At 47.7% G+C, this 25,008-nt stretch overlaps 1 protein-coding gene across 8 annotated transcripts in view; it reads left to right on the top strand.

Moving 5' to 3' along the window:
* Positions 1 to 25,008, top strand: part of RAPGEF6 (Rap guanine nucleotide exchange factor 6) — a 187,858-nt gene that overhangs the window by 160,335 nt on the left and 2,515 nt on the right. For 6 of the 8 annotated variants that reach the window (XM_053912195.2, XM_053912196.2, XM_053912194.2 and 3 more), the window contains 4 exons: positions 4,169 to 4,397; positions 5,836 to 6,338; positions 8,875 to 9,189; positions 9,848 to 14,040. In XM_053912195.2, the coding sequence (XP_053768170.1) occupies positions 4,169 to 4,397; positions 5,836 to 6,338; positions 8,875 to 9,189; positions 9,848 to 9,873 (1,073 nt within the window). In that variant the 3' untranslated portion in view covers positions 9,874 to 14,040. Of the gene's footprint in view, positions 1 to 1,431; positions 3,143 to 4,168; positions 4,398 to 5,835; positions 6,339 to 8,874; positions 9,190 to 9,847; positions 15,880 to 21,208; positions 21,325 to 25,008 lie in introns of those variants that run through there. The other 2 variants (XM_053912193.2, XM_053912200.2) reach the window with 2 other exon arrangements.

Here is a 25,008-nt window from a genome sequence, read left to right as displayed (position 1 = left end):
GAGTATCTCTTTCCCTGTGTCAGCCCCTGGGCAGCAGAGCTCCCTACCTGCCCTGCCCTGCCCTCCCCCATCCCCTGGCTAGGCCTGGCTGGACCTCTCACTCAGGGGCTGCTAAGAAAAGCTTCGTAAAAATCAAACAGGACATGATTTGGTGAGGCACCCAGGTCTGCTGCATCTCCTCCCCGTCTCAGTGGTCCTCTCAGATTGGAGCAGTGGCCAGGAACGCAACGGACACACGGGTGGTCCAGAGGGGCGCGCCCCCATGCTGCCTGTGCCCCTGCTCTGCCCTGTAGCTCGGAGGGCCATTGCAGACACGCCTCTAAGCAGGAGACTGGCTGGTCTCTAGCCAGTGGGACTGGTGGGGACAGGCGTTAGGATCAGGAGTCCCCCCGGCAGAGCACCACTCCCACTGCTGGCAGAGGAAGTCTGTCCTCTGCGAGTCTTTCCTTGTCAGTCTGCTGAGCCTGTAGGTCCTGTTGAGAATCCTTAGGAACCTGGGGAAATGCTTTTCTTCAAAACTGTCTCCAGTTGTTTTTACATGTGTTTTTTCAGAACCCCAACCGAATATTTCTATATATTTGTAGTCTGTGATTGAAAAAAATGCCATTAATCTACACATATATTATTAGGATCAGTTCCTAGTTCTTGCTAACCTTTGGAATTAGTTCTTTGTTTTCTAACAAAGTTAAGAATATTAGCCTATCTTTGTATTTTTCACATGGAGAATTTAAGAACTTTTTTCTTTTTTTGTACTCTATTTAAATATAGCTGGTATACAAAATTATGTCAGTCCCAGGCGTACAGACCAGTGATGCGGCATTTACACACCTTTCCGTGTGCTCAGCCCTCTGCCTCGAGTCACCACCTGTCGCTGTGCACACCACACTGTTGACCATGTCCCCTTTACCTTTCCCGGGCCCACCCCCATAAACAAGAACTTTCAAACAGTGAGAAGTCAAGAGACCTTAACCTTCCTCCTCCCCAGTGCTCGAAGAGTGCAACCTTCCCACCTTGGAGAGATGACAGGACCAGAAATTGTGCTCTATGAATACATTTATCGTACACACTATGTGGATGTCCTGTCTGATTTTTGCTAAGCTCTTTTTAGTAGAATCTGCGTGAGGATTCTAGAGGTAGTTACTTTTGAGACATACTTTTGTCAGACTTTTGCTTGTGGTTTTACCAGCTTGGTGTACAGCTTACTGTGCTCCAGGGAATCTCTAGCCTGTGGCCTGTCTGGCAGTGACTGCTGTGTAACGCTGTATTCTAGACTCCGTGGGCATTAAAATACATGTTGCCAGGTTTCAGTTTCTCATAAATTATCAAGACATTAGAATTGTTAACAGTGAAATCGTATATAAACCAGCTTAACTGTGATTAACCGGGAAGAATTAATTGACCATGACAGGGTTTTTGCATTTCTCCCTCCAGTTGGCAGCATCCTATCTGATCCCAGCGCCCCGCTGCGGCCCTCAGGGCCTACCTCATCCCCTCCCAGGGAGGCCAGCTCCGAGATCAGTGGCCACAGCTGCCCCGGCATAGGTGGGGTTTACTTGCAAAAGAAAATCCTTCAAATTACCAGAAGCACAGCCAAAAGAACAGACAGGACCAAGAAGGCCACTGAGGAGAATAGAGACAGGACAAGTTGTGAGAACACAGCCAGGAAAAGAATCACCTCCCCGTTTAGAAGATTTAGGGAAAGGACTCTTTCAAGGGAGAGACTAGCCAGCAGCACAAAAGCGGACGCAGATCGCCACCGCGCTGCAGAGAGCTCTGAGAAAGTGGAGGGTGTCGGAAGCAGCGTCAGAGATGAGAAGGGGGGTGACGTCTCCAGTTCCAGTAGCCGAGGCCACAGCAACGCTTTAAACTGCTTCCGTACGCGCTGCCAGTCTAAAAGGAGGAAGACACTCTGAAGTTCTTACTTCATTTCAGTGTTAAATTGGTTTCTTTTGTTACTGTGAATGTAGCTTCAATTTAGTCATTTGTTAAATAAAGCTTAGGTAAACGATTTAGTGAAATACTGTTATAAGTATTTTATTAGTGTTACAGGGTCTTCTAGCAACAAAGTCTTATTGAATTACAGTGTTTTATTTTTATACATGTTGTTTAATTAATGTCAGTAAACTTTATGCTCTTGTGTTCTGTAGTTGGCTTTATTTCCTACCAGTAGCGGCTGGGTCTGTGAGGGAGACAGAGGCCTTTTCAGAACTGCTGACGTTCGCATTAAAACCCCCAGTAACGATCCGCTCAGACAAACCTTTGCCTCAGAGATCTTATCGTTGTCTTCATACTGCAGCTACTTTAAAGCAAACTAGAGGAAAAGACATGTTTGGGAGGCAGCAAACCACGTCTTGTCCGCCTATACTTTGTCATCCACTCTTCATGTGTCTCTGATCGGAGGAGGAGGAGATGGTCTAACTCAGCAGGTTGACAGTCATCCCGGAAGCTTGTCAAAAACAGTTACTCTTTCCCAACAGACCTCGTATATTTGAATTGTCCAAAATGGGCCCAAGAATGGGTCTTGATAAGCTTTCTAGGAGGTGGTTAAAGTTGATTATGTTTCTGAAGTACTGATCTAACGCACACAGGGATGAAGTTTTTACACAGTAAAGCGGGCCCATCCCCTAGGATAAAAGAGCAGTGATTCTTTTCTCTTTTGAGAACCGGTGACTATTTCACTTTTTGTTACAGTTTACACTCGGTGTTACTTTGCATTCGTGTCAGGTGTGCAGCACACTCACGAAGTGCCCCCCCGCCCCCCGTTTTCTGTGTCGCCTGGCCTGTGCCCGCCCGGCGCCCGCGGAGTTCCTGCCGTGTCGGTGACTGTTCCCTGTGCTGTCCTGTACACCCCTGTGACGGCCAGTTGGTAGTTTTTAACTTCTTCACCTTTTCGCCCAGCCCCGCTCAGCCCCTGCCATTTGGCTACCATCAGTCTGTTCTCTGTATCTGTGAATCTCATTCAGTGTTGTTTAAACTGAATTTATTTTTAATTTGTTTACCACACCCATTTCTCAGTCCTCTTGAAAACTGACCAACTGATTCCTGGAGAGCGCCGAGAAACGGCAGTGACCGATCCCACAATCAGAGAACTGGGCAGGCTTGGCTTGTGTCTGGCCCCGTAAGCCAAGTATAAATCACACGTTTTCTGGGCCTTAATTTTCCTCTCTGAAAGAGTTAATAAAACTGCTTAATATAAAGGTATTTTTCAACACATTTTTTTCCTTTAATGACTTCAGTCATATGTGAGTATAAAGCCTATAGTTTTTGAGATTCTTAGGGATTAAACTGAAGGTTATATATACCTCTCAGTGAACAAGAAAATAATTGTTTGCTTCCTGGAGCCTACTCCTTGTTGGGAGTACTCCAGCATTTTCTTTTGTTGCTAGGCAGAAGTTCAGTTACTTCTCCAACACTTACCGAAACCAACTCCTCTGTACATTTAACCGTCAGGCTGCAGATTTGTTTTGGGAGCCTTCCACCTCACTCCATCTCCAGCCCTGTGTTCCAGGGAAGGCAAAGGGAAGTCCCCCAGCTATATCTGCTGTGCAGTAAGTCATAGGACAGTGGAAAGCACCGATGCCGCTTTTTCATACCAGTTCTTACGTTAGTTCAGCGGGCCCATGTAGGAGGCTCCGGAGTTGGTGAAGAAGAAGAACTAGGTGTAAGACCAAATCCAAATCAAGCCATTGGTTTAAAAATACTAAGTAGCTTTCAACTTGGGGCAAGACTTCTTAGTGACATAAGCAGAATATCTGGGGTAAGTATATCTAGTTTGAAAAAGCAAAAATATAATTTTTTCCCTAGAGCCCTGATTCCCCCCACCCCCAACCCGCACCCCATCTCAAGGTGGGGTCAGGCCGTGAAGTTTTACGTTAATCAAAGGTGGGGATGTAAGGTTAAAAAGAAGTTGAGACACTCCAGATGTCTACTTCTTCATGTTTTTAGTCTCTTAATGCCTTCTTGTTCCATGAAATGCTTGTAAATGTGTGCGAACCTGGGGCAGAGACCTCTGGACTAGTTTGCTCAGTAATGCTGGACTCCAACTCCGTCTCCTGGATTTGCTGCTGGGTTGGGATGGTGGGGGCAGGTGAGGCAGGCCCTCTCCCCGGCCACACCCGCCCCCTGGTTTGTCGTTTTGGAGTGTGATCACTTGCCTTCTCTCGTTCAGGTTATGCACTTGCACCGTCAGCTAAATCTGACAACCTGTCTGACTCCAGCCACAGCGAGATTTCTTCACGGTCCAGCATTGTGAGCAATTGCTCGGCTGACTCCATGTCCGCAGCTCTGCAGGATGAACGGTGTTCCTCCCAGGCGCTCACGGTCCCCGAGTCCACGGGGGCGTTGGAAAAGACAGAGCACTCCTCGGGGACGGGAGACCACAGTCAGCTGGGCCCCGGGTAAACACCCTCGCCTGTGTCCCTGTCACGGAACCTGAGCCAAGTGGGCACCCCCTACCCGTGGGGTGCTGGCAAGGAGGTCCTTGGAATACAAAGGCCAAGCGTGCCTTCGCTCTACTGAACATGCGGATAAGTGCTGTTTTGAAAGATGAATGGGTGCTCATTTTTTAAGTATTACTGCATTCAAGTAACTTTCCGTCACGGGTACCTTTTCCGTCAGTAAGAAGTCAAAGGGACATTGTTACTGCTGTGGGGGGTGATGTTTGCATTCCGGCCCTCAGGTTAGAAATTGTGTGAAAGGGCTGTGTGGTGGGAGGTGCCCTCTGCGCCCTGCGGACAGGCTGGGGGAGTGGGCATCCTTGACCCTTCCTCTCTGAGAGAGTGATTTAGGGAATTACCAGCCATCAGAAGAGTTCGACTCTATTTCGATTCAGAGTCATGGAAAATGGAAATCGTTAGGCATTGAGAAAGTGGATTCTAAGCTGATAAATATTGTTAGCTCTGGTATACTTTAATATGAGAAACGTAAAATATGGTCAAATATCGCCATCATATTTGTAAAGGCTTCTAAACTGTGATTTTCTGGAGCAGGGGTCAAACTCCCTGTGAAACTTAGTGAATGTTCAAGGCTCTACGGGACATAAGGTCTGTTGCGGCTGCTCAACCTCCGTTTCGCCTGAACAGCCTGCGACGACATGGAAACAAACGAGCATGTACTGTCCCAATAAAACTTAATTTACAAACACTGGGAGAGGATTGGACTTGACCGTGGGCTCATGTTTGCTGGCTGCTGCTTTGTACTATAAAGCAAGGGTTCACAAACTTAGGGGGGATGAAGGGCTAGATATTAAATATTTGAGGCTTTGCAGGCTGCGTGTATGGTCTCTGTCTCTAATTCTGTGGAGAGCTTTATTGTCTTTTAAAATGTAAAAACTATGCTTTGCTCCAGACCATACAGAGTGAGGCTGTTGGCTGGCAATGGCCGGTGAGCCTCAGTGTGGGGACCCCTGCTGTCAGTGACAGAGTACACACGGTAGTAGGTGGTTGGAGAACCTCAGAGGTGCACCCCTGTGGTTGGAATTCTTAACTCTGCACCCATCGAGAGAATCTAGCATTACATTGACCCAGCGTAAAAATGTGCACTTAATTTTATTCATTTTAAACATCGTTTTTCACTCTTGTTCGCAATCAGTTTAAGACAAATTCTGGAGGGAACCTCACTAAGTATTTCCATTTCCTCAGTGTATGTCTCTAGTCAAGTACTAACACTGACGCCAGCGGAAGTTCAGTGAGGACCGATGGGTGGCAGGGCCGCTCTTCTCCCGTGGGTTACTTTGGTGTGGACACGTTGTGGTCCGAGGCCTGTAGTGCCTGCTGTGGACAGAAGAGCGTTTTCCAGTAAGCCGGTAAATTACTTCTACTCGTGTCTCCAATCCAGGTGGACGGTGTCAAAGCCTTCCCTCATCAAGAGCTTAGCCGTCTCGTCCTCTGTGAGCAGCGACGAGATCTCCCACGAGCACATCATCCTGGATGCGGCTGATAGTGGTCGTGGAAGCTGGACTTCCTGCTCGAGCAGTTCCCATGACAACTTCCAAAACCTTCCAAACCCAAAAGGCTGGGATTTTTTGAACTCTTACCGACACACCCATTTGGATGGCCCCATTGCTGAAGTTGAACCCACTGACTGTGAGCCCTATCCCTGCCCTAGAGGCTGCCCTAGAACTTGTGGCCAGTGTAAAGGCAGCCTCGAGACCAATCAGGTGAGACAGAGTTGGGCCTCCTCCAGTTCTCTGTCAGACGTGCTCGAACCAAACTACGGGACAGTGAGGCGGAGGGCGTTGGAGAGCGCCCCCACTGACTCACCCGAAGGCTTCGACCCGAAGGACGGCACCGACCCGGTTTATAAAACTGTCACTTCAAGTACAGAAAAGGGCTTGATTGGTGAGTTCTATGTTCTTTGTCGTATATCCTTCTGTCACATCAACCCCTCTTTCTTCCCTCGTCAAATTACTTTTTTAAACGTTCATAATTCCTCAAGGGCTTGGGACAGGTAATTTATGCCTGTTGAAATGAGAAGGCTGGTTTGAAAGTATTTAATTAAGGGGACAAGTTTATTTGTCTTACTTTGTTTGAGAGAGCTTTCTGTTCATTGAGGAAATACTGCATTGCCATACCAAGCAATAAAGGGATGAGTCTCCGAGGCACATCATAAACGCGTGGAGTGGACCACCATCGCTCTGTGTAGGTGGTCCACGCGAGAAGACGGGTGAGGAAGAAGTGCAACACGTTTTCCAGAGCACCCTCCTGGAGCACAGCTCCTGCTGGTGGCTGCCATCCCAGCCCCACCCAGCTCTCAGGGTGTGTCTGTTTAGTATTCAGGCCATCAATACATTTTTCCCTTTCCTCCTAGAATTGCGTAAATGCTTGGGTAGAGTAGCCCCTGCTTTTCCGTTTATGTGGACGACGGCACTTTGAATCAGTAGAGCCATCATCAGCCCTTAATTCTACAGTACACTCGTGATGTCAACTGAAATGACTAAAAGTGTGAAAGGCAGAGATGCTGATTTCTATAGCTCACCTATAGCACATTTGTAAATTGCACTTTAGCGTGGGTTTTTAGTTCATTCATTCATTCCCAAGTATTTTTGTAATGAAGCCTTGTAGATAATAACCACGATGTGGGTAGGTAAGCAGGAGTGTTCAAGGGCATAAAGTCCCTCTCTTGTCCATTTAGGGTAATAGGGTTCAGAAATCTTCGAACCTTCTTCATGCTCATCTTCCTCCTTCTGGCATCCTCTCCACCCCTCCTTGTTCAGTCCTCCACAGATGGGAACTGAAATTGTTTCTGACCTTGATACCCATGCAAATTTTACTGATAAGAGTTCTAGAAATTTCATTATGGACAACCTTGATCCTCTAAAGGGAGAAGTAATGTTAGAATTGTTAGTGGTCCTTTTTAATTTATTCTGCCCATATACAGGTATAGGTGGTATTTGTGGTCTGAAAGTCACCTTTATGATCGAATTCAGAGCCATTTGTTCTGTGGGTTTTGTAGACTGGTCTTAATTTCATGGAACTTCTACTTTAACCTCTTTCTGGTGCTTTGAAGTTTTGCCTTTGTTCCAGGGTTTATAAACTTAGAGAAAAGAATTTTAAGTCACCATTATTTTTAACGTCCATGGAAAATCAGAGAAACTTAATTTAAGATGGATTTTCTAAAATTAGGGTTTTTTTCTTCTTCACTTAATCACAAAGCAGAAGTTAGAAGTCTCTTAAAGGAATTAGCTCAAATTAGCTCCTCTACACCAGGAAAGTTAAAGTTGTTGGTATGCCGGGACAACTTAGTCATCAAAAACAGCAGTTCTGTCTCAGGGCCCAGGAGTCGCTTCTATGAAAATTTAATCAACAGCCCTGACCGGGTGGCTCAGTTGATTGGAGTGTTGCCCAGTGCTCCAGAAGGTTCAGGCGTGATTCCTGGTCAGACCTAGATTGCAGGTTCAATTCCCGGTCAGGGTACATAAGGGAGGCAACTGATAGATGTTTCTTTCTGGCACGGATGTTTCTTTTTTGTGTCTCTCTCTGTCTCCCTCCCCTTCTAAAATCAGTAAAACATATTCTCGAGTGAGGATTTAAAAATAAGGAGAGAGCTTTTTTTAAAAAAAATCCAGTCAACAAATGATAGATATTTGGGGTGGACTCTTTTTTTTTTTTTTAAGATTTGTTTATTTTTAGAGGAGGAGAGGGAGAAAGGGAGTGAGATACATCAGTGCATGGTTGCCTCTTTTGCTGCCCCTGTGGGGTCCTGCTGGGGTCCGCAACCCAGACTGCACCCTGACTGGGAATCAAACTGGCCACCCTTTGGTTCCCAGCCTGCACTCAATCCACTGAGCCGCACCAGCCAGGGCGGGCTGGGCTCTTAAAGCATTTCTGACTCAATATCTTCGGGGCTGGTAGTCCTTGCGGAGCTTGTCACACAGTCTGTGATGTGAGGGCTGACCTGCAGAAGGAATCTTGTCATCTGTCATCTCCTTTAGCTCTGTCTCATTATATTTGATGTTTATTTTTAAGAGTTTTACTTATTTATTTAGAGGGGAAGGGAGGGAGAGAGAGGGAGAGAAACATCAATGTGTGGTTGCCTCTCACATGGCCCCCCCTGAGGACCTGGCCCACAACCCAGGCATGTGCCCTGACTGGGAATTGAACCGGCAACCCTTTGGTTCACAGCCTGCGCTCAATCCACTGAGCCACACCAGCCAGGGCTCATTCTATTTAATGTTTATAAAACCTAATGTAATTTATGTATTTTTAAAACATGTTTAAATATTATTAATTTTTAAAAAATATTTTTAATCTGTCATTGTATTGAAATAATGTGTATTCATTTGTGTTTAAGTTTTATTTTGTTGTGATAAGTTTCAGTATGTTTTTATTTCTTCTACTTCTCATTAACATGTCCATTGCTTATTTTTCATGCCAGTGTACTGTGTCACCTCCCCCAAGAAGGAGGATAGGTATAGAGAGCCACCTCCCACTCCTCCAGGATACATGGGGATTTCTTTAGCGGACCTGAAGGAAGGACCCCACCTACACCTAAAACCTCCAGATTATAGTGTGGCTGTGCAGAGGTCAAAGATGATGCAGAACAGCCTGTCTAGACTGCCACCAGCTTCTCTCAGTGGCAAGCCCGTGGCCTGTGTTCCATCGAGGATTGTAACGCAGCCTCCAAGGCATGGTTTACAGCCGTCCCATCCCAAACTAGCAGACGTGGCTGACGCAGATAGCGAAGCAGATGGTATGTCAACAAACTACCTTAACGGCTCTTAAACGAATTGCTGAACAACTATTTTAGATAATCAGTAATGTTTTCTCAAATGCCTCAGAAATCTCTGTTAAAAGAAAAGTCCCTAAATACGATGGTGGTTTTTTTTTTTTAAATGGAAGAGGGTAGCCTGCTCGACCGGGTGCCCAGTCCCCTCCTTCCAGCTAACGCGGAGTAGCCCTGTCTGTGATGCGCTGCGGCTCAGCGTGATGGGATGATTTTGAAAGGGGCCACTCAGCCTCAGTCCTGTTTTACACCAGCGCTTGGAAACGGGAAACTGGGAGTATCGAAATGCAGAATCATCTGTAATCACGCTGTTGATACAGTTCCAGTTAGTAGCAAAACCCTCCACTAACTCTGCAGCTGTGGTTTGCTCTGTTAAAAATAAGTGAAATTTTTATCCTTTTAAACAACAGAGTAATAAAGTAAAAAGACGTTATGAAATTCCAGTTTGATGTCAGCTCTCAATGTGATCAGAATTCCTAAGTGTCACTATGAGAAAGCCTGGACCTGGTCCAGATCATTGAGATGGTTTCTTTGTGGAAATTGACTAATTTGGAACAGATAGCTAGATCGTTGACCTTCATGAATATGCTGATCTGCGACTTAAGTGCATGTTTACTGTTTTCAGAAAATGAACAGGTTTCGGCAGTCTAGCTGGACGTCATGGAGGAAGGAGCAGGCAGAACTGCCCATGCAGCCCAGACCGTTCCGGCTGACAGCTGGCTGCTGCTGCTCACCCACAGGTTTCAAGCCCTGCGCCCTGGGCGAAGCCCTGGATCAGGCCGCCTCTCATTAATCCCTGCACACGCAGTTTCCTCAGCTGCGGATGTCGTGCCTGGATGTGCCCTCACTTTGCACACCAAACCTGCCTTGAGACCCTAGTTACGAGAACAGATCAAACACAAGAGTCCCCCCCGTGTATCTGTGTCACTGTAGATTTTCCTTCAACAAGCTATTTTTAAGATAGTCGTAGCATTTCCAAGCCATAGCTTGGGCTACCGGACAAATTCGAAACGTCTGCTAATACCAGGGCTGTTCCTGTGTATTTGAAAAGTAACTTAAATTATTTGAAGTTTGAGGTTTTGTCTGTCTCTTGGAGCTCTCACTAGTTGGTGTTTATGTGTGAGGCCACAGACTGTCTCTGGCTGACCAACCGGAAGTCGACACGCTTGATATGTACGGACCTGGAGCCGTCTGCTGCACCACCGCAGCGTGGCATCTCCGTGTGGGCGGCAGGGGAAGCCTTGTGGGTGAGGCGTGAGGCAGGAAAGCAGTCCCGCCGGTGCAGCTGCCGCAGGGCTTCGTTTCCGGCCTCACGGAGAAGGAGGTGGCAATTATAATTTCTAAAAGAGATTTTTATGTTAAATAACATGTATCCCAATTTTTTCTGAACTGAAAGGTATGCTGCATCTAGCTAAAAGTATGAACCCAGTCAGTGGAATGGGTTCTAGAGTGTTCTACTCTGTAGAAACCCAGAACTAAAATTTTCTCAATTCAGATAGGAGTTCTTTTTTAAAGAAGCCTGGTCATCTGTGGTGTGACCAAGATGACGACTTTAGCTCTGGGCGGGGCTCTGCCACACCCTCCCCCCTCCCAGCAGCTCCAGGCTGCAGGTACTGTGGTCGCACAGCCAGGCTGCCTGCAGTGAAGCTCTCAGCTCAGCAAGGGAAATAATCGGTTCAGATCGTGTGGAGGAAGAGGAGCTAGAATCATGGAAATGATTCTCTCTTGGTTCCCAATCCAGCCCCTGAGAGGAAGTATATTTTTTAACAGCCTGTTGGGCATGGCGCTCTTACGTGTTTATTTGAAATTTCATTGATTGTTTAGTGGACAAACTAGACTTTCCACATTTTTACAAATGAAATATAATGTATTCTGTTTCTCTATTTTTTTTAATTTGCTTTTTAGTGTAAAGGCCAGTGAGAGGCTAATAAACTTCTGTCACTACCAAAAAACAAAAAAAAACCCAAACCAAAGCCGTTAATGTGCACTACCCAGATCAACTTGGAGCCAAAATAGGCTTACTTCTGAGTAGCTATCCCCGTGTGAGTGTGCAAGGTTGAGTTGGCCGTGACTTCCTTCCCTAGCTGTTGCGTCCCTGCCTCTGTCCCTATGTCCTGCCTCTCCCCTTCATTTCAGAATCATAAAGCAGCCCCAGGTGGTAGGTGGCAGTACCATCTTTTTCATCAGAGTGATTGTGTCTTCTCTTTTTGGGCATGTCTGAAAAATTGCCCCGGGCAGAGGGATGTTAACCTGAAACCTAAGCCTTAGACAGGAGCCCCAGGTGAGTTAGAATGAGGCCGGTTGCTGGCTGGTCCATGCAAAGGGAAAGGAGCCCAGACGGAAAGTCCTGGTTTGAAAGTCACACTGTAGTGATTCGGCCTGTAGACGGCCACCCTCTGGTCACAGATTTTTCCTTCACACACTATTATCTTCATGTCCAAAGCGAAAGACATTTTTGCTGTGACCATCTCTTCATCAGGGCTAGGTGTTTAGTCTCACCATGTAACACTCACCACTCCAGAACGATGTGTTGTTTGGCAGGTCCTTCAGACCAAACGGCTTCACCCACTTGTCCTGCGTCGGGTCAGTAACCTCTGGCACTGCGCGCAGGAGGCCTGTGGGGTCGGATGTGCACCTCGTAGCCGCCTTTGTCTCACCTGGCTTGAACTGTGAGTACTGGCATCAGCCAATCACGATGATCAGGAACCGAAGCCAGATGCTTTTAGTGTGACAGTATGTGTCCCTTACAAAATCATGGAGTTCTGATTGTTATATGTTATGGCGCATGCCTGCATTCTCTGTCATGTGACAGGAAAAGAGAAGCCTTAATCTTTTTTTTGATCCAATTCTAAATCCTCATGTTTTTTTAATTTTTATTTTATAACTTTATAACTTCCTAGCAAAGAGACTCATGCCCTCACTCCCCCGCAGCTCTGAACCTGCCAGGACTGTCGAAGCAGCACGATCTCTCTGTGACGAGAGGTTTGCAGAGCCCATAAATCCAGCGCCTATTCCATGAAGTTTATCGTAATGAAAAGATTCTTCTCCAAATGATTACTTTCAATAGGATCTTTGGGGAGAAAAGGCCTTAAATGGTTCTCTAGAAGGGTGGCCAGTCATGGGGCGTCACCTTCCTGCACAGCCTCCAGGCCAGTGTGGGCGGTGTCCTGGGGCTCCCAGAAACAAGCCTGGTTTCTGTGAAGTGTTTTCTCCCCTTCGAAGAGAGGGGAGAACGTTTCCTTGTGTATTTAAAACAATGATTGTTATTCCGATATATTTTAAATTTCTAAAATGTGATATTAAAGGAGATGTACATCCCTTTAGAATTAACTTAAAGGCTAGAACAAAGGGAGAAACAAGTCTTCACAAAGGTGTCACAGGACCTTGTCGAATGTGGACTTGGACCCCATTTTATCTGCAGCTCCCCTGGTTCTTTGTTGGGCTTTTTCAGTTTCGATGCGCACAGTGTCATGTTTTATCTTTTAAAGTGAAACGTGGTTTTCAGCAAGAGAAGAACAGCCCCGCACAGTGCTGGTGATCTAGCCGCAGTTTCCCCCGCACAGTTCTGGGAGTTCTGGGCTGTGGGTCACCTGGTAACAAGCGATGCTGCCTCCTGGTTTTCGATGCCTCTTAAACTTATGTCTTTTAGAAAGACGGTGCCTCTGTATGCTTTTTGTATTTTTACTGAGTGTAAATATTTGTTATATTTTTGGTTAACAGAATGTAAAAATACCATTTATTATTCCCCTAGCTACTAATACTTGGTAAAATCAATAAACAATCTATGTGAACCTTCTCTGCACTTTATTGCAAATGTTATGGAAGCAGATGAAAGAACTGTACCCAGTCACTCAAGAAGGAGGCTCTGTTTTTAAGTCTTCAGAGACATTTGAATGGTCCAATTATAGTTGACTTTATTGTATCTGTAAAATACCAAGATACTTAGTTTTTTACAAGTGTGTTTGATTACAAACCCAGTAACTCTGGCTTAAACCCTGTTGGGCTTGTTCTTTTCTTAGAACCACCTCAGGCAGACTGTCTAGGGCCAGCTGACACTGTGGGGCCACATGCGGTCAGTGTTCCTCTCAGAGATCTGGCCTTTACACCCAGGGCATCCCTGGTGTTCCAGGAAGGAAGGGCTAAGGGGAAGAGGCACAAATGTGTCTCTTTTTATTAACAGAACAGGTTTTTCCAGAAGCTGTGCTTGCATATTCCCTCATACATCTCACTACAAAGCCCTACTCCCTGGAACTTGGAAGTGTCACTCCATTTGAAAAGAAGGGTCTTTCAGATGCAATTAAGCGTTCTGAGATGAGATTCCTTTGGGCCATGTGGGTGGGCCCTAAGCCTATCCCCAGTGTTCTCACCTGGCACTGACATGGAGGAGGAGGAGGAGGAGGAGAGGGGAAGAGTGAAGACCAGGAAGACAGCAGAGCCTCAACCGAACCACAGGTGAGTGAGTGCTGCCGCCACGGGACTGGGAGGAGAGTCTTCCTTAGAGCCTCCAGGGAAGCACCACCTGCTGACAGCAGGACTTTGGACTTCAGGCCTGTTCTGTTAAGCCACTCAATTTTGGGTAGTTTGTTACAGCACACCTAGGAAACTAATACACGTTACTCTTTGATGTTCGAGGACCCAGAACCTACGATTAGAGGATGTGGCAGTCCACACGTCTACCTGCGGAAGCCCCGCCGACTGCCTGACGGAAGCATCTGCAGAAACAAAGATGGAGAGAGATTGGTTGTCCCAGAGGCCACAGAAGGGACGCCCCTGTTGTCTTGGACAAACTGGCTTTTCATTTCTGATTTCAGACTTCTGGTGAGTATGCACTGATGTCTTACTGTGACTTTAATTTTAACATCCACGATGACTAATGATCTCAGCATCTTTCAAATGCCAGCCACTTGGATACTCTCTTTTGTGAAGTGGCTTTTACAGGTCTTTTTTTATCTTCTTTATCTCTAAGAATATTGAAGTACGATTGTTTTATAATAACCCTGTATTTAGCAACCTTGCTCAATTCATTTATTCTAGCAGTTTGTAGACACTTGTTGGATTTATTATCTGCTCGTGGTGATTTTCATTTATTTCTAGTCGTTTTGTACTTCATTTCCTGCGTTACCGCCCAGATTGGAACGCCAGCCCAGTGCTGACTTGGTGGTCAGGGGGAAGGCCTGTCCGTGTCCCTGGCCTCAGGGGGCCGCTCTCAGATTTCCCTGTGGAGGGAGATGGGTGTTACAGGATTTTTGTAGGTGGTCTTCTTACTAGTGTTTGCTAAGTGGGTTTATGGTATTGGGTTTTGTCAAATGCTTTTCTTGACTCTACTGAGAGGATAGAATTGTTTTTCTTTTATCTGTTAGTGTGGTGAATTAATTGCTACCTTTCCTAGTGTTACCCCTCCCCACCCACCTCACGTCAGTCTGCGAGAACGAACCCCGCTTGGTCACGGCCTGCTGTTTTTATGTTACCTCCAGATGCATTTCGTAATGTTCTGTTTAGGATTTTTCCATCGTGTTCGTTCGAGAGAGATGGTCTGTAGATCCCCTTTCTGTACTGCCCTTGTTAGATTTGGTGTTAATGTAAAACTGGACTCACGGAAGGAGCTGGAAATTGTTCCCTCTTTGTCCGTTCTTGGGAAGTCTGTGGAAGATTGCATTCTGGCCATTTTTGCTGCCCTGAAGTCCCACCTTGGCCTCCTCAGCTCCACACCAGCTCCCTGGCACACGGCGTGGAGGCAGCAGCAGAAGGCCTCACGTCTTTCTGTTTCTCGTGTTCTCGGGTTACTGTCCTTCAGCGCCTTATGCTTGGTGTCTTCGGCGGCTTGTTTGTACACTCTGTCTAGTGCTTTAGTCACTTAAGGCAGAAGGGCGAAGTGCCGCTTTCTCCATCATGACCAGATGTGGGAGTCCACACATGAAATTTGCATTCCCTTTGAAAGATGTAGCCAGAAAATATGAAATACTTGTATACGCCAAAAGAAAAAGCACCTGTTAGAAAAAGTGTGAAAAGACCTAAAGAATTGTGGAAGAGGGGACATTGTCCAGGAAGCACGAAAAGGTGCTTCATCGCGCTGTGAAGGACTAGGTAGGTTTGCGCTGACACCTGGGAGGCAAGGGTTCGGGGCTGCTTGGAGTGGTGGCCGGTGCTCAGAGCAGAAACACTTTTCCTTTGAAGAAACAACTGGGGCTAAAAAGGGTGGTAGAATTACACTGGAGCCGCCAGGTGGCGCCATGCTACAATGTAACTGTCCTTAAAGAGGTAAGAGCAAGGTCACGTCTTAGCCATCTTTCCAGGTGGTCTGCAACCCGTATTGGAATGTTCCAGGAGACTCCTTCACAGGGGTAACAAAACCAAAGCATTTCCAACCAGAAAATACAGAATTTTAGACAGATTCTATTTGGATAATCTTTGGGCATTAATGAATGGTCAGTATGAATGAAGCTATTTCCTAATACAGTGTTTGTACATTTGAACTTAGGATTTGGGATACTTAATGAGAGTCAGCTTTCTCCAGGGCTGCTAAGGGACATGCTCCAGAAAATACAAACGCCGCCTCTGAACAGCAGGGAAAAGCAGGTGACAAAGACTCCTGGCAGCTGCTTACCTGGTCTGACTACTGGTACTTCGTGGTCTTTTTAACTTTGGCCATTTTCATGGGTATGTTGTGGTTTTTTATTGTGTTTTTCATTTCATTCTCTGGTTATTAGTGGAGTTGAGCTCCTTTTTGTATTCATATGGTCCATTTGAGTTCTACTTTTACAAAATGCCCTTATGAGTCTATTTTTTTCTTCCCCGATCTGGAGATACTCTTTTTATATTCTGGATATGACTCCTTAGTCCTTGATACTATGACAGTCATGCCCCTAATGGCGTCTCTCACTGAAGTTTTGTTACTTAGGCAAATACGTCATTCTTTGCCTCTGCAGTTGGTACTTTTATGTGATCTCTAGACATTTGTATTATCTTTTAAATACTTCACTGTCCTGCCTTTTAAATTTAGCTCTAAAATATCTCTGGAATAGATTTTCGTGTGCAGTGTGAGGCAGAGGTCAAGTTTCATTCTGCCACCTGCAGAGAGTCCCTAAACCGTTCCCTGAAAGGCTCAGTCCTTTGTCTTTCCGCCCTCCGCCCTCGGTGCCGTCTCTCCAGGAGTCAGCTGTCCTTTACGCCTGCGTTTATCCCGGAGTCTGCATGGTTTTACCGGCCCGTCTGTTCCTCCATTCCCCAACGCTGCGTTGTCGGAGTTACTTTAGTATTTAACACATACTGACCTGTGGAAGAGGAAGTTCTTACCTTGTTCTTTTTCAAGAATATGTTAACTATTCTGTATCACTGCACTTCCAAGTGCATTTCACGACCAGTATCAACTCACACCCAATTACAGTTTTGAGTGGGATGTTCTTGAAATTATACAACTATTCGAAGGAAACGAACATCTTCATAAAATGTCTTCTGACCTGTGGACCCCATATATTTCTCAGTTTACTTCGGTTTCTGTTGCCCTCACCGTCTTACTGTTTTGGTTGAAGGACTTCTATATTTTTCACAGAAGATTTATTTTTAAGTGATAGGTGTTTTTTGTCTTTTCCTATTTTATTAAGGTGGAGTGGACAAATAAAATTGTATATTTTTCAAGTATATCTCTTTGTCCATTCAGGCCACTGTAACAAAACAGCACAGACTGTTTTGTAAACAACAGAAATGTATGTGTCCCAGTTCCAAAGGCTGGGAGTCCAGGATCACGATGTCGGCTGATGCAGTCTTGTCTGGTGAGGGCCTATCTCCCGATTCACAGCGGTGCTCCCGCTCTGACCTCTTCCATTAGGGCACTAACGCTGTTCCTGCAGGCGCCACCTTCGTGCCTGTCACCTCCAGAGGCCCCACCTCTTCATACCATCACCCCCGGGATTAGGCTTTCGACCCAGGAGCCTGGGGTGCAGCGATGTGCAGCTGTGAAACCATTACCACAGTCAAGCTAATTCACTTAGTGCCTCACAGTTACAACTTGTGTGCGGTGAGAACACTCAGTCTCAGCTCCGTCCGCAAGTTCAAAGTGAACACTGTGGTCTTAACTAGAGTCGCCGTGGCACGCAGTCGCTCTAGAACTCACTCATCCCACGTAACTGAATTGCCACCGCCATGTCCCCATTTCGCCCCCTCCCCCGCTTGGCAGCCACCAGACCCCTCCTGTGGTGACGTCACACTGCGAGGCCCCGTTGTGCCTGCCTGCCTTCACTTAGCACGGTGTCCTCGGGGCTCCTCCATGCTGCTGCAAGTGACAGGATTTTTTTCTTTTTTAATGTGACTCATATTCCCGTCTTTGTGCCACATTTTCTTATCCGTTCATCTGTTGACGGTCTCTTAAGGCTGTTGCCAAATCTTGGCGATAGTGAATAATGCTGAGGGAACGTGCCGATGCAGATATTTCTTCAGCCAACAGTCAGCGAGAAGCCAGAGCCCTCAGTTCTCCAACCTCAGCCCGAGTCCCGCAGGAAGTGAATTCTGGCCGCAGCCCGCGTGGGCTGCTCCCGTAGCTAGGCCTCCGGAGAAGACTGTAGCCCAGCTGACTACAGCCCTGTGAGAAGGTGCGGTGTTGCTCTACAGCAACAGATAACTTTGTTTGTTAACAGTGTGACCTTGGGGCAGGGTGTACCTTCCCTGAGCCCTAGTCCCCCGTCCTCACACAGGTGAGCAACAGTAGCCTGTCTTACCTTTGCTGTCGCTGTGGGGGTGGGGAGAGTCCACACGTGTGTCGGCCTGGGCAAAAGCCCAGCCCCCCAGGAAGTGCTTGGTCGTCACGGGCTCTGTGGTCACTGCCTTCATGGCTGTGTGCTTTTTCTTCTTCCCCACGCTCCCTCTTCACACCTCTGTCGTTTGCTTCCTTGAATCTTCCATGTCCTCTCCTGTCCTAGGATTATCTTTGCCCTGTATAGTCTCGGCCGGCCAGACTCCTTTATCTAGTGGTCATTATTCTGGCAGCCTCAGCGGTTTGAAATGCAATCAGGACACTCCAAAATCTAAAATTACTCCACAGAGAAAATGCACTGAAGTTAGAGTCTGGGCTTGTTGGTGAGACTCAGAGCTGCCTTGTCCAAGTTGAAAGTCACCAGAAGCCCAAATCTGGAATGCGAGCGGACCACTAGCAGGGAGCATCTTCTCAGTAACAGCGTGGTGAAGACGGCCTGGGGGGAAGGAACCTGGAGACCGAAAGGCACCAGCCGCTCACAGAGCAGCGAGGGGCAGCGCCAGGCTGCCCTGCAGGTGTCTCGGGACACGTCGCTGGACAAACGCCACGTCTGTGGGACTAGATGCGTCCTCTGCAAGTTCAGTTTCCGAATTTGCTCATGGCGACAATATTGTCATCGAGAGGGCCTCCAGAACGTCTGTTCTCTTGTTAGGAGAGCCGAGTGTATGTTTTATATTTTCATTCTTGAAAATATATGCTAGAATAGTAGAAATATATTTCAAAAAGATTTACTTTAAGTTGTAAAATAACAGCAAAAACCCACAATTTAAAAAGTGGCCAAAGAACATGAATAGACACGTCCTCAAGACAGAGAGATGGCCAGTAAGCACATAAAAAATTGCTCCCCATCACTAAGCGTGAGGGAAATTCAAATCAAAACCACCATGAGATAGCACCTCATATCCACTAAGATGCCTACTATCAAGAAGAAAACAAAAGGAGGGAAAAACCAAGGGTCGGCAGGGTGCAGAGGCTGGAGCCCTGTACGCTGGTGTGGATGTAGTGTGTGCCACCGCAGTGGAACACCAGCGGTGCCGCCGTTGACCCAGCAGTCCCCGTCTGGGTGTGTCCCCAGGAGAACTGAGCACAGAGCCTCCCAGAGGTCGCGTGTGCACCCACGTCCACTGCGCCCTATTCCCGGGAGTCGAGGGCTGGGAGCCGCTGAGTGCCCATCCGCAGACACCCAGATGGATAAAGGGGTGTGTACATAAATGGGAAACTGCTCACCTTAACGGGGAGAGAGATTCTGACACTGGCTGCAACAGGGTGAACCTCGAGAACAGACAAGCTCAGTGACAAGCTCAGTGACGCGCGCAGGAACAGGACGGACTGCCCGACGTCGCTAGTGAGGCGTCCAGAGCCGCGCTCCCACGCTGCAGGAATGGAGGGGCGGGGCGGGAGGTGTTGAGTGAGTGCCCGCGTTGCAGTTTTGCGGGATGAAGAGATTCTGGGGATTGGTGGCACAGCGATGTGAACGTATGAAATAATGTACCTCTAAAAACAGCTGAGTTGGTAAATTTACATCTGTGTATTTACCACAATTTTTCTAATGCCGAAAACCGCTCCAGGAAAGATGAACAAATGAAATGTTTTGTGGTGAGTTGCCGCCAGAAGGGCAGCCGGGAAAACCTGCAGGCAGCGAGGGAGGGCTCAGCTCGGGAGGCCGGGCTGCTGCACACGCCAGTAAAACCCGAACTCCAGGTCGTTCCTGTGTTGCCTCCGTGGGGGACAGCGAACCGCCAGTCAGCACTGGGGCTGCAGCGGGGGCAAAGCTTCACGGGGTAACCTGACCTCGGGCGTTCACCCAGCTTGTCAAGCACTGCATCGGGCTAAGGCGCTCACCGCTCTGAAGAGTGGTTTCGCTCATCCAAGGTTAGACCCTTAAATCCTACCCGAGGCTTCCTTCGCGAGGCAGAGCGGAGCCACAGAGCGCACTGTTGCAGGAGGCGTGTGCAGGGACAGGCGTGGGGCTCCGACTGAAGGTCTGGGTCCCGAGGGGGTGGGTGGCAGTTCCGGGATCCCGTGTGGTGGACACACTGCTGGGAGCAGAACACCGACCGTCCTCTCTGGCCTCTGACCGCCGGAGGCATCCCTCGCACCCCAACCCCCCACCGCCGCCACCAGCCCAACCACAGGGGCTGGACCTCGGGGTCGGGCAGCTGCTAGGTGGTTCTAGGCATTCTGGGCTACTGCTTATTTTCTTTTCAATAATTTTTACTTTATAATCAGAAAAATACTTCGCATTGGTTCACCCTGCCTACACCGTCTGGTCTAAAGAGCAGAGCGTCCTCACAGGTCTCCGGGGCTTGAACTGTAGTGTTTGGCCCAGGCTCCCGACGGGCAGAGGGTTCGAGGCTTCAGAGCCAGGCGTGCTCCCCGGCCCCGTGCCAGGGCTGGCAGGCTGCAAGTCCGGCAGAGCGGTTTAGTCCAACAAGTATCTGTTCCGCCTGCTGTCTCCACACGTGGGAGGCTGGCCTCCTGCAGGAGGGACGCTGGCAGGCAGCCGGCCAATGTGACCTTCTCCCTGGTTCTTCCCCCTAGCTCTGCATTCTGCCCACAAGTGCACCTGCCCTCCCTTGTCTTGTAGCAAGCCCCTCCCCCCCGCCCCCGCAACTCCCTTTTCTATGTCAGCTATTCCTTCCCAACCCCTGCCAGTCACCTGCCCCCCAGACTTGAGCCCTGTGAGGCCTTCCCTGGAATTCCCAGCGTTTAGGTCGGGGTGCGACCCCGTGTGACCCAGGACACTCCTCACACACTTCGAGACGTAGAGGCCCAGTTACCGGCCGTTGAATCTTGAGCAGGGAGTCTGCCCTGGCACCTGTGAAACTGGGAGATGAGCACAGCCCAGGCCTGGGCATGACTGGCGTATGCCAACCGTGTCCTCACCCCTCCCTCCTGCGTCCCATTGTCCCATCCCCATGCTGCCCCAGCTGGGACACCACTGGGCTGCCCTTCCCACCCCCCAGCCTCCGACCCAGGCGGGGTCTCTGAGGTGCCTTGGCTGTCTGGAACTAAAATGTGTAATGAATGAACTAATAATTGAAGCTTTACCGCAAGTTCTACTTTCTGTGTTTACTTCTTAAGACGGAAGAAGAGTTCAGGATCAATTTGTTACTGTTTTTACCACCTGTTTTACCAGAAGCCTGTGCTTCCGTTTTTCGCTTACTAGTACTTGAGGAACTTGCCTGGAAGCAGCCTTGAACTAGACAGGAACCTGTGTTCTCTGGTTCTGCGTTGTAGCTGAGAGCTGCCAGAGACCACTGACACGGGAGAGACTCCGAGGAGCTCACTACGAGCGCAGGAAGGAAGGAGCCAACACCGGGGAGGAACAGAGCTGCCCGCCCCTACAAATCCAGGTCTGGAGCTTCCTCCAGTTTGCTCAGTCCTCGCCGAGCGGGTGGTTTGCCGCACGCTGGCTTCCCGAATGACTGTCTGGGGCTGCGCTGGGTTTTCCCCTTGCTCAGTGCCACCTTGCCAGGAAAGCCCCGTGTCCTCGTCACTCCTGGGTGTGGTGCTCCTTGCAGGGAGTGTGTGTCAAGACCTGTCTCTGGCCATGTGTGTGATGCCTGAGGCTTCTATTGAAAACGCCACCTGGTTTTCCCATGCATCCCAGGATTCGCTTATTCCGTAAGTCCCTGCCACGTGCCAGGCCCGGCGGGGGTGCTTGTGTGCAGCACCATGCCACCTTGCCGGTGCTGCCAGTCTGTGCAGGGGCTCCTGCAGCCGGAGGAGCGAGCACACCTCCGTACCGAGGTGCTGGGCAGTTGTGTGGGGAACAGCCTGAGCTTTGGACCTGGCCTCTTGGGGCTTCTGGTTCTGGGGACGGTCATGTTCTCATGTGCTTTTTAACAAGGTCTGAATCCTGAAGGCATCGTTTCTGCTGGCAGCGTTGGCACCGGTGGTCTGTTACAGTTTCTCCCCGTAGGCACTCAGATAGGAATTCCAAAGCAAAGCACGTCAGCGGTGGGTCAGACTTGCGTTTCTCACCTGGTACCCACGTCCAGTCTGAGGCAGTGTACGCTGGCCAGGCGGTGAATGTCACACTCTCCTTGGTATTTCCCTTCTCTTTACTTCCCCTCTCTGCCATTGCCTTTACGTGAGTTCATCTGGCCTGTCTTTTGACTTTGTCTCTGAATTTGGCTACTTTAAATACATCACATAAGGGAATCACACAGGATTTGTCTTTTTGTAACTGCCTTGTTTCACTCGTGATGTCTGTCCTTAAGGGTCATCTATTTTGTGGCGTGTGGCGGAGTGTTCTTTTTACAGGCAGGCTAGGATCCTGTGTATAGCTTACTTTATTTTTTCATCCAGCTCTTGATGGACCACACACAGAGTTTATTTCTGGGCTCTCTGTTCTATTCCATTGGTCTGTATGTCCTTTTTCTGTGCTGGTACCACACTGTTTTAATTACTATAGATAATATTTTGAAATCAAGTATGGTACCTACAACATTGGTCTCTTTCAAGATTATTTTGGCTCTTCAGGGTCCGTTGAGATTCCATGTGAATGATAGGATGTATTTTTCTGTATCTGAAAAACAAAAACAAAAACAGAAACCCAAGGCCACTGGGATCTTGGTAGCGATTGTGTCAAATCTGTGGATCCCCTTGGATGTACCGACATCTTAATATTAAGTCTCCCAACCCATGAACACACAGTGTCTTTCCATTTACTTGCCTTTAATTTCTTTCACTGATTGTTTTACGTCTTTCAGTGGACAAGTCTTCTGCCTAAGTATTGTATTCTTTTTGATGCCGTTGTAAATAGAATTGTTTTCTTAATTCTCCAGATTGCTCATTGTTAGTGTAGAGAAACCTCTGGGTTTTGTGTGACCTTGTGCCCTGTGGCTCGCCAGGTTCACGGGTTCCAGCTGTGGGCAGGTGGCTCACCTCTAGGGCTTCCGTGTATCAGGTCATGTTGTGTTAACTAGAGGCAGAGCTCTGCGCTGCAGCCGGGTGGGAACAAGGTGCTGGGCCGGATAAAACAAGGTGCAGGGCCAGAGTCAGCGTGCGGGCCCCGTGTTTGCCACCTGTGTGCTAAGGGTAACTACTTGGAGTTATTTGCATTTTGAATTCGCTAAGGGTTACCTCCTTTACATATATATGGTAAATATATTTTCATTCCTTGATTTACCAACTTAGAATTTTACAAATGATTTTATACCATAAAAGATGAAGCTTCTAATAGACTTGTCTTTCCTTCAAAGCAGTTATGGTTAAATTTTTATATTTCCATTTCCAATATTTTTATAACTTTAAAAGATTGGTTTTAATTTTTTTTTTTTTTTTTTTTTGAGATCGATTTGTTGTTCCACTCATTTATGCATTCATTGGTTGGTTCCTGTCTGTGCCCTGACTGGGGATTGAACCTGCAACCGTGGTGCATCAGGGCGATGCTCTGAGCGACCCGGCCGGGTGCGGGATAGTTTTTAGCGTGTGCCTGGTACTTCACGAACTCCTGGTTTGTACAGAAATTAGCCCTTTTACTCTCCTCCGTTTCTTTCCTGCTACAGTGCCTTCTGAGTTTTGTCACCTTTTCTAAAATTTACATTGTTCTGTGACTATAATTCATGCTGTTTTTAAAAACTGGAATATTGTAATTACCTATAATTCACTGTACAACCAAAATGTTATAAGCTCTTAAATAATTATTTGTCGCTAAAACTTCCTCTTAAATGACAATGTTCTATTTTACTAAATTTCATTCAAAAAATATTATTTGCCTGGCTGACCCTGTTCCAGGAGCTTGGGGTATGTCGTCAGTCACTCAAAAACCACGTCGTAACTTCAGTTCTAACTTCCCACCACATCCCCAGCAGTCTGCCCGGAGCGCTCAGCATTTTCTGGTTTGGCTTAATTTACTGTCTCGCACCCACACCACCAGGTTGAAAGCTCCATGGACAGAGGAATTTTGTTCACTGCTATACCCCCAGTGAGCGGTGCTGGGTAAAAATTTTGTGGGGCATAGATCTTCCAGCTATTCAGTGGTACCCCTTTAACTATTTTCTTGTAACCAGTTTCCTTAAAATCTCATTTGCTCTAATTTAGGTAGATTGCTTTCCAGGTTGCTTCAGACCAGACATCCTGAGATTTCTTTTAATTACACAACTAGTCTACTTTTTCCTTGCAGAGTGTACTCTGAAGTGTTTCCAGGTAGCATGGGTGGAAAAGTGATTCCTTGAAGTCTGATCATCTTCTGCCACCTCACTGGAGTTTGGCTGTAGACAGGACACTAGTTCAAGGGAATATCTGTCTCGGAAGTTTGAGGGGAGCGCTCTAGACCTCGCCGTCACTGCTGCTGCTGGGAAACCAGGGAATCCTCAGGAGCAGGAGGGATAATCAGAGGAGTAATGTCATTTCCCACAGCTGAATACTCAGGTCTTAAGGCAAAATGTCATTTGAAAGCTGTGAAGTGTGAACGTATAAATGTGAAAAACAAGTTTTTGAAATTTCAAAACACAATGAAGTGATTTTGTTTTTTCAGAGCATTTTCCTTGCTTTTTGTAAAAGAAAATTTTTTACAAGTTTTAGCAAATCTGGACCACCAGAATCCTCCATTTCCTCTTAACTTCTCATCTCTTGTGTGACTTAACAGTGATTTTTTTCTAAAATGTTTTCATGTCACGGTAGTTTCCTTCAGGAACCTCAGGCTGGCAAGAGGGAGGGCGGGAGGGAGGGAGGACTGCCTGCCTGTCCCTGGGTTGTGGCAGTGGCTGATCCCGGTAGACTGTGGCCTCAGCTCCATTGCACACAGTGTGGCAGCGTCTATGAGGGACTGTCCTCGTCTCCTATCCATTTAGACTTCTGTCCCCCAGAGTTTAGGCTGCAACCCGAGCCCCTGATTCACGCGTGGAACAGTCAGAAGTGAGAGGAGAGCCTCCGGAAGCAGGTCCACAGTGGGCACAGCCCCTCGGGCCAGGGGGCCAGGGTGCAGCAGGTCGGTGGCCCCGCCTGACCAGCCGGAGCTCTGATTTCACACTCCGGCCTCCCAAAGCTGTGACTGAGGGTAACTCTTTCTGTGGTATTTCGTTACAACA

The sequence above is a fragment of the Desmodus rotundus genome, chromosome 10 (assembly GCF_022682495.2).
Source record: "Desmodus rotundus isolate HL8 chromosome 10, HLdesRot8A.1, whole genome shotgun sequence".
In the NCBI taxonomy this organism is placed as follows: domain Eukaryota; kingdom Metazoa; phylum Chordata; class Mammalia; order Chiroptera; family Phyllostomidae; genus Desmodus; species Desmodus rotundus.
This window is presented reverse-complemented; position numbering and strand designations above follow the sequence as displayed.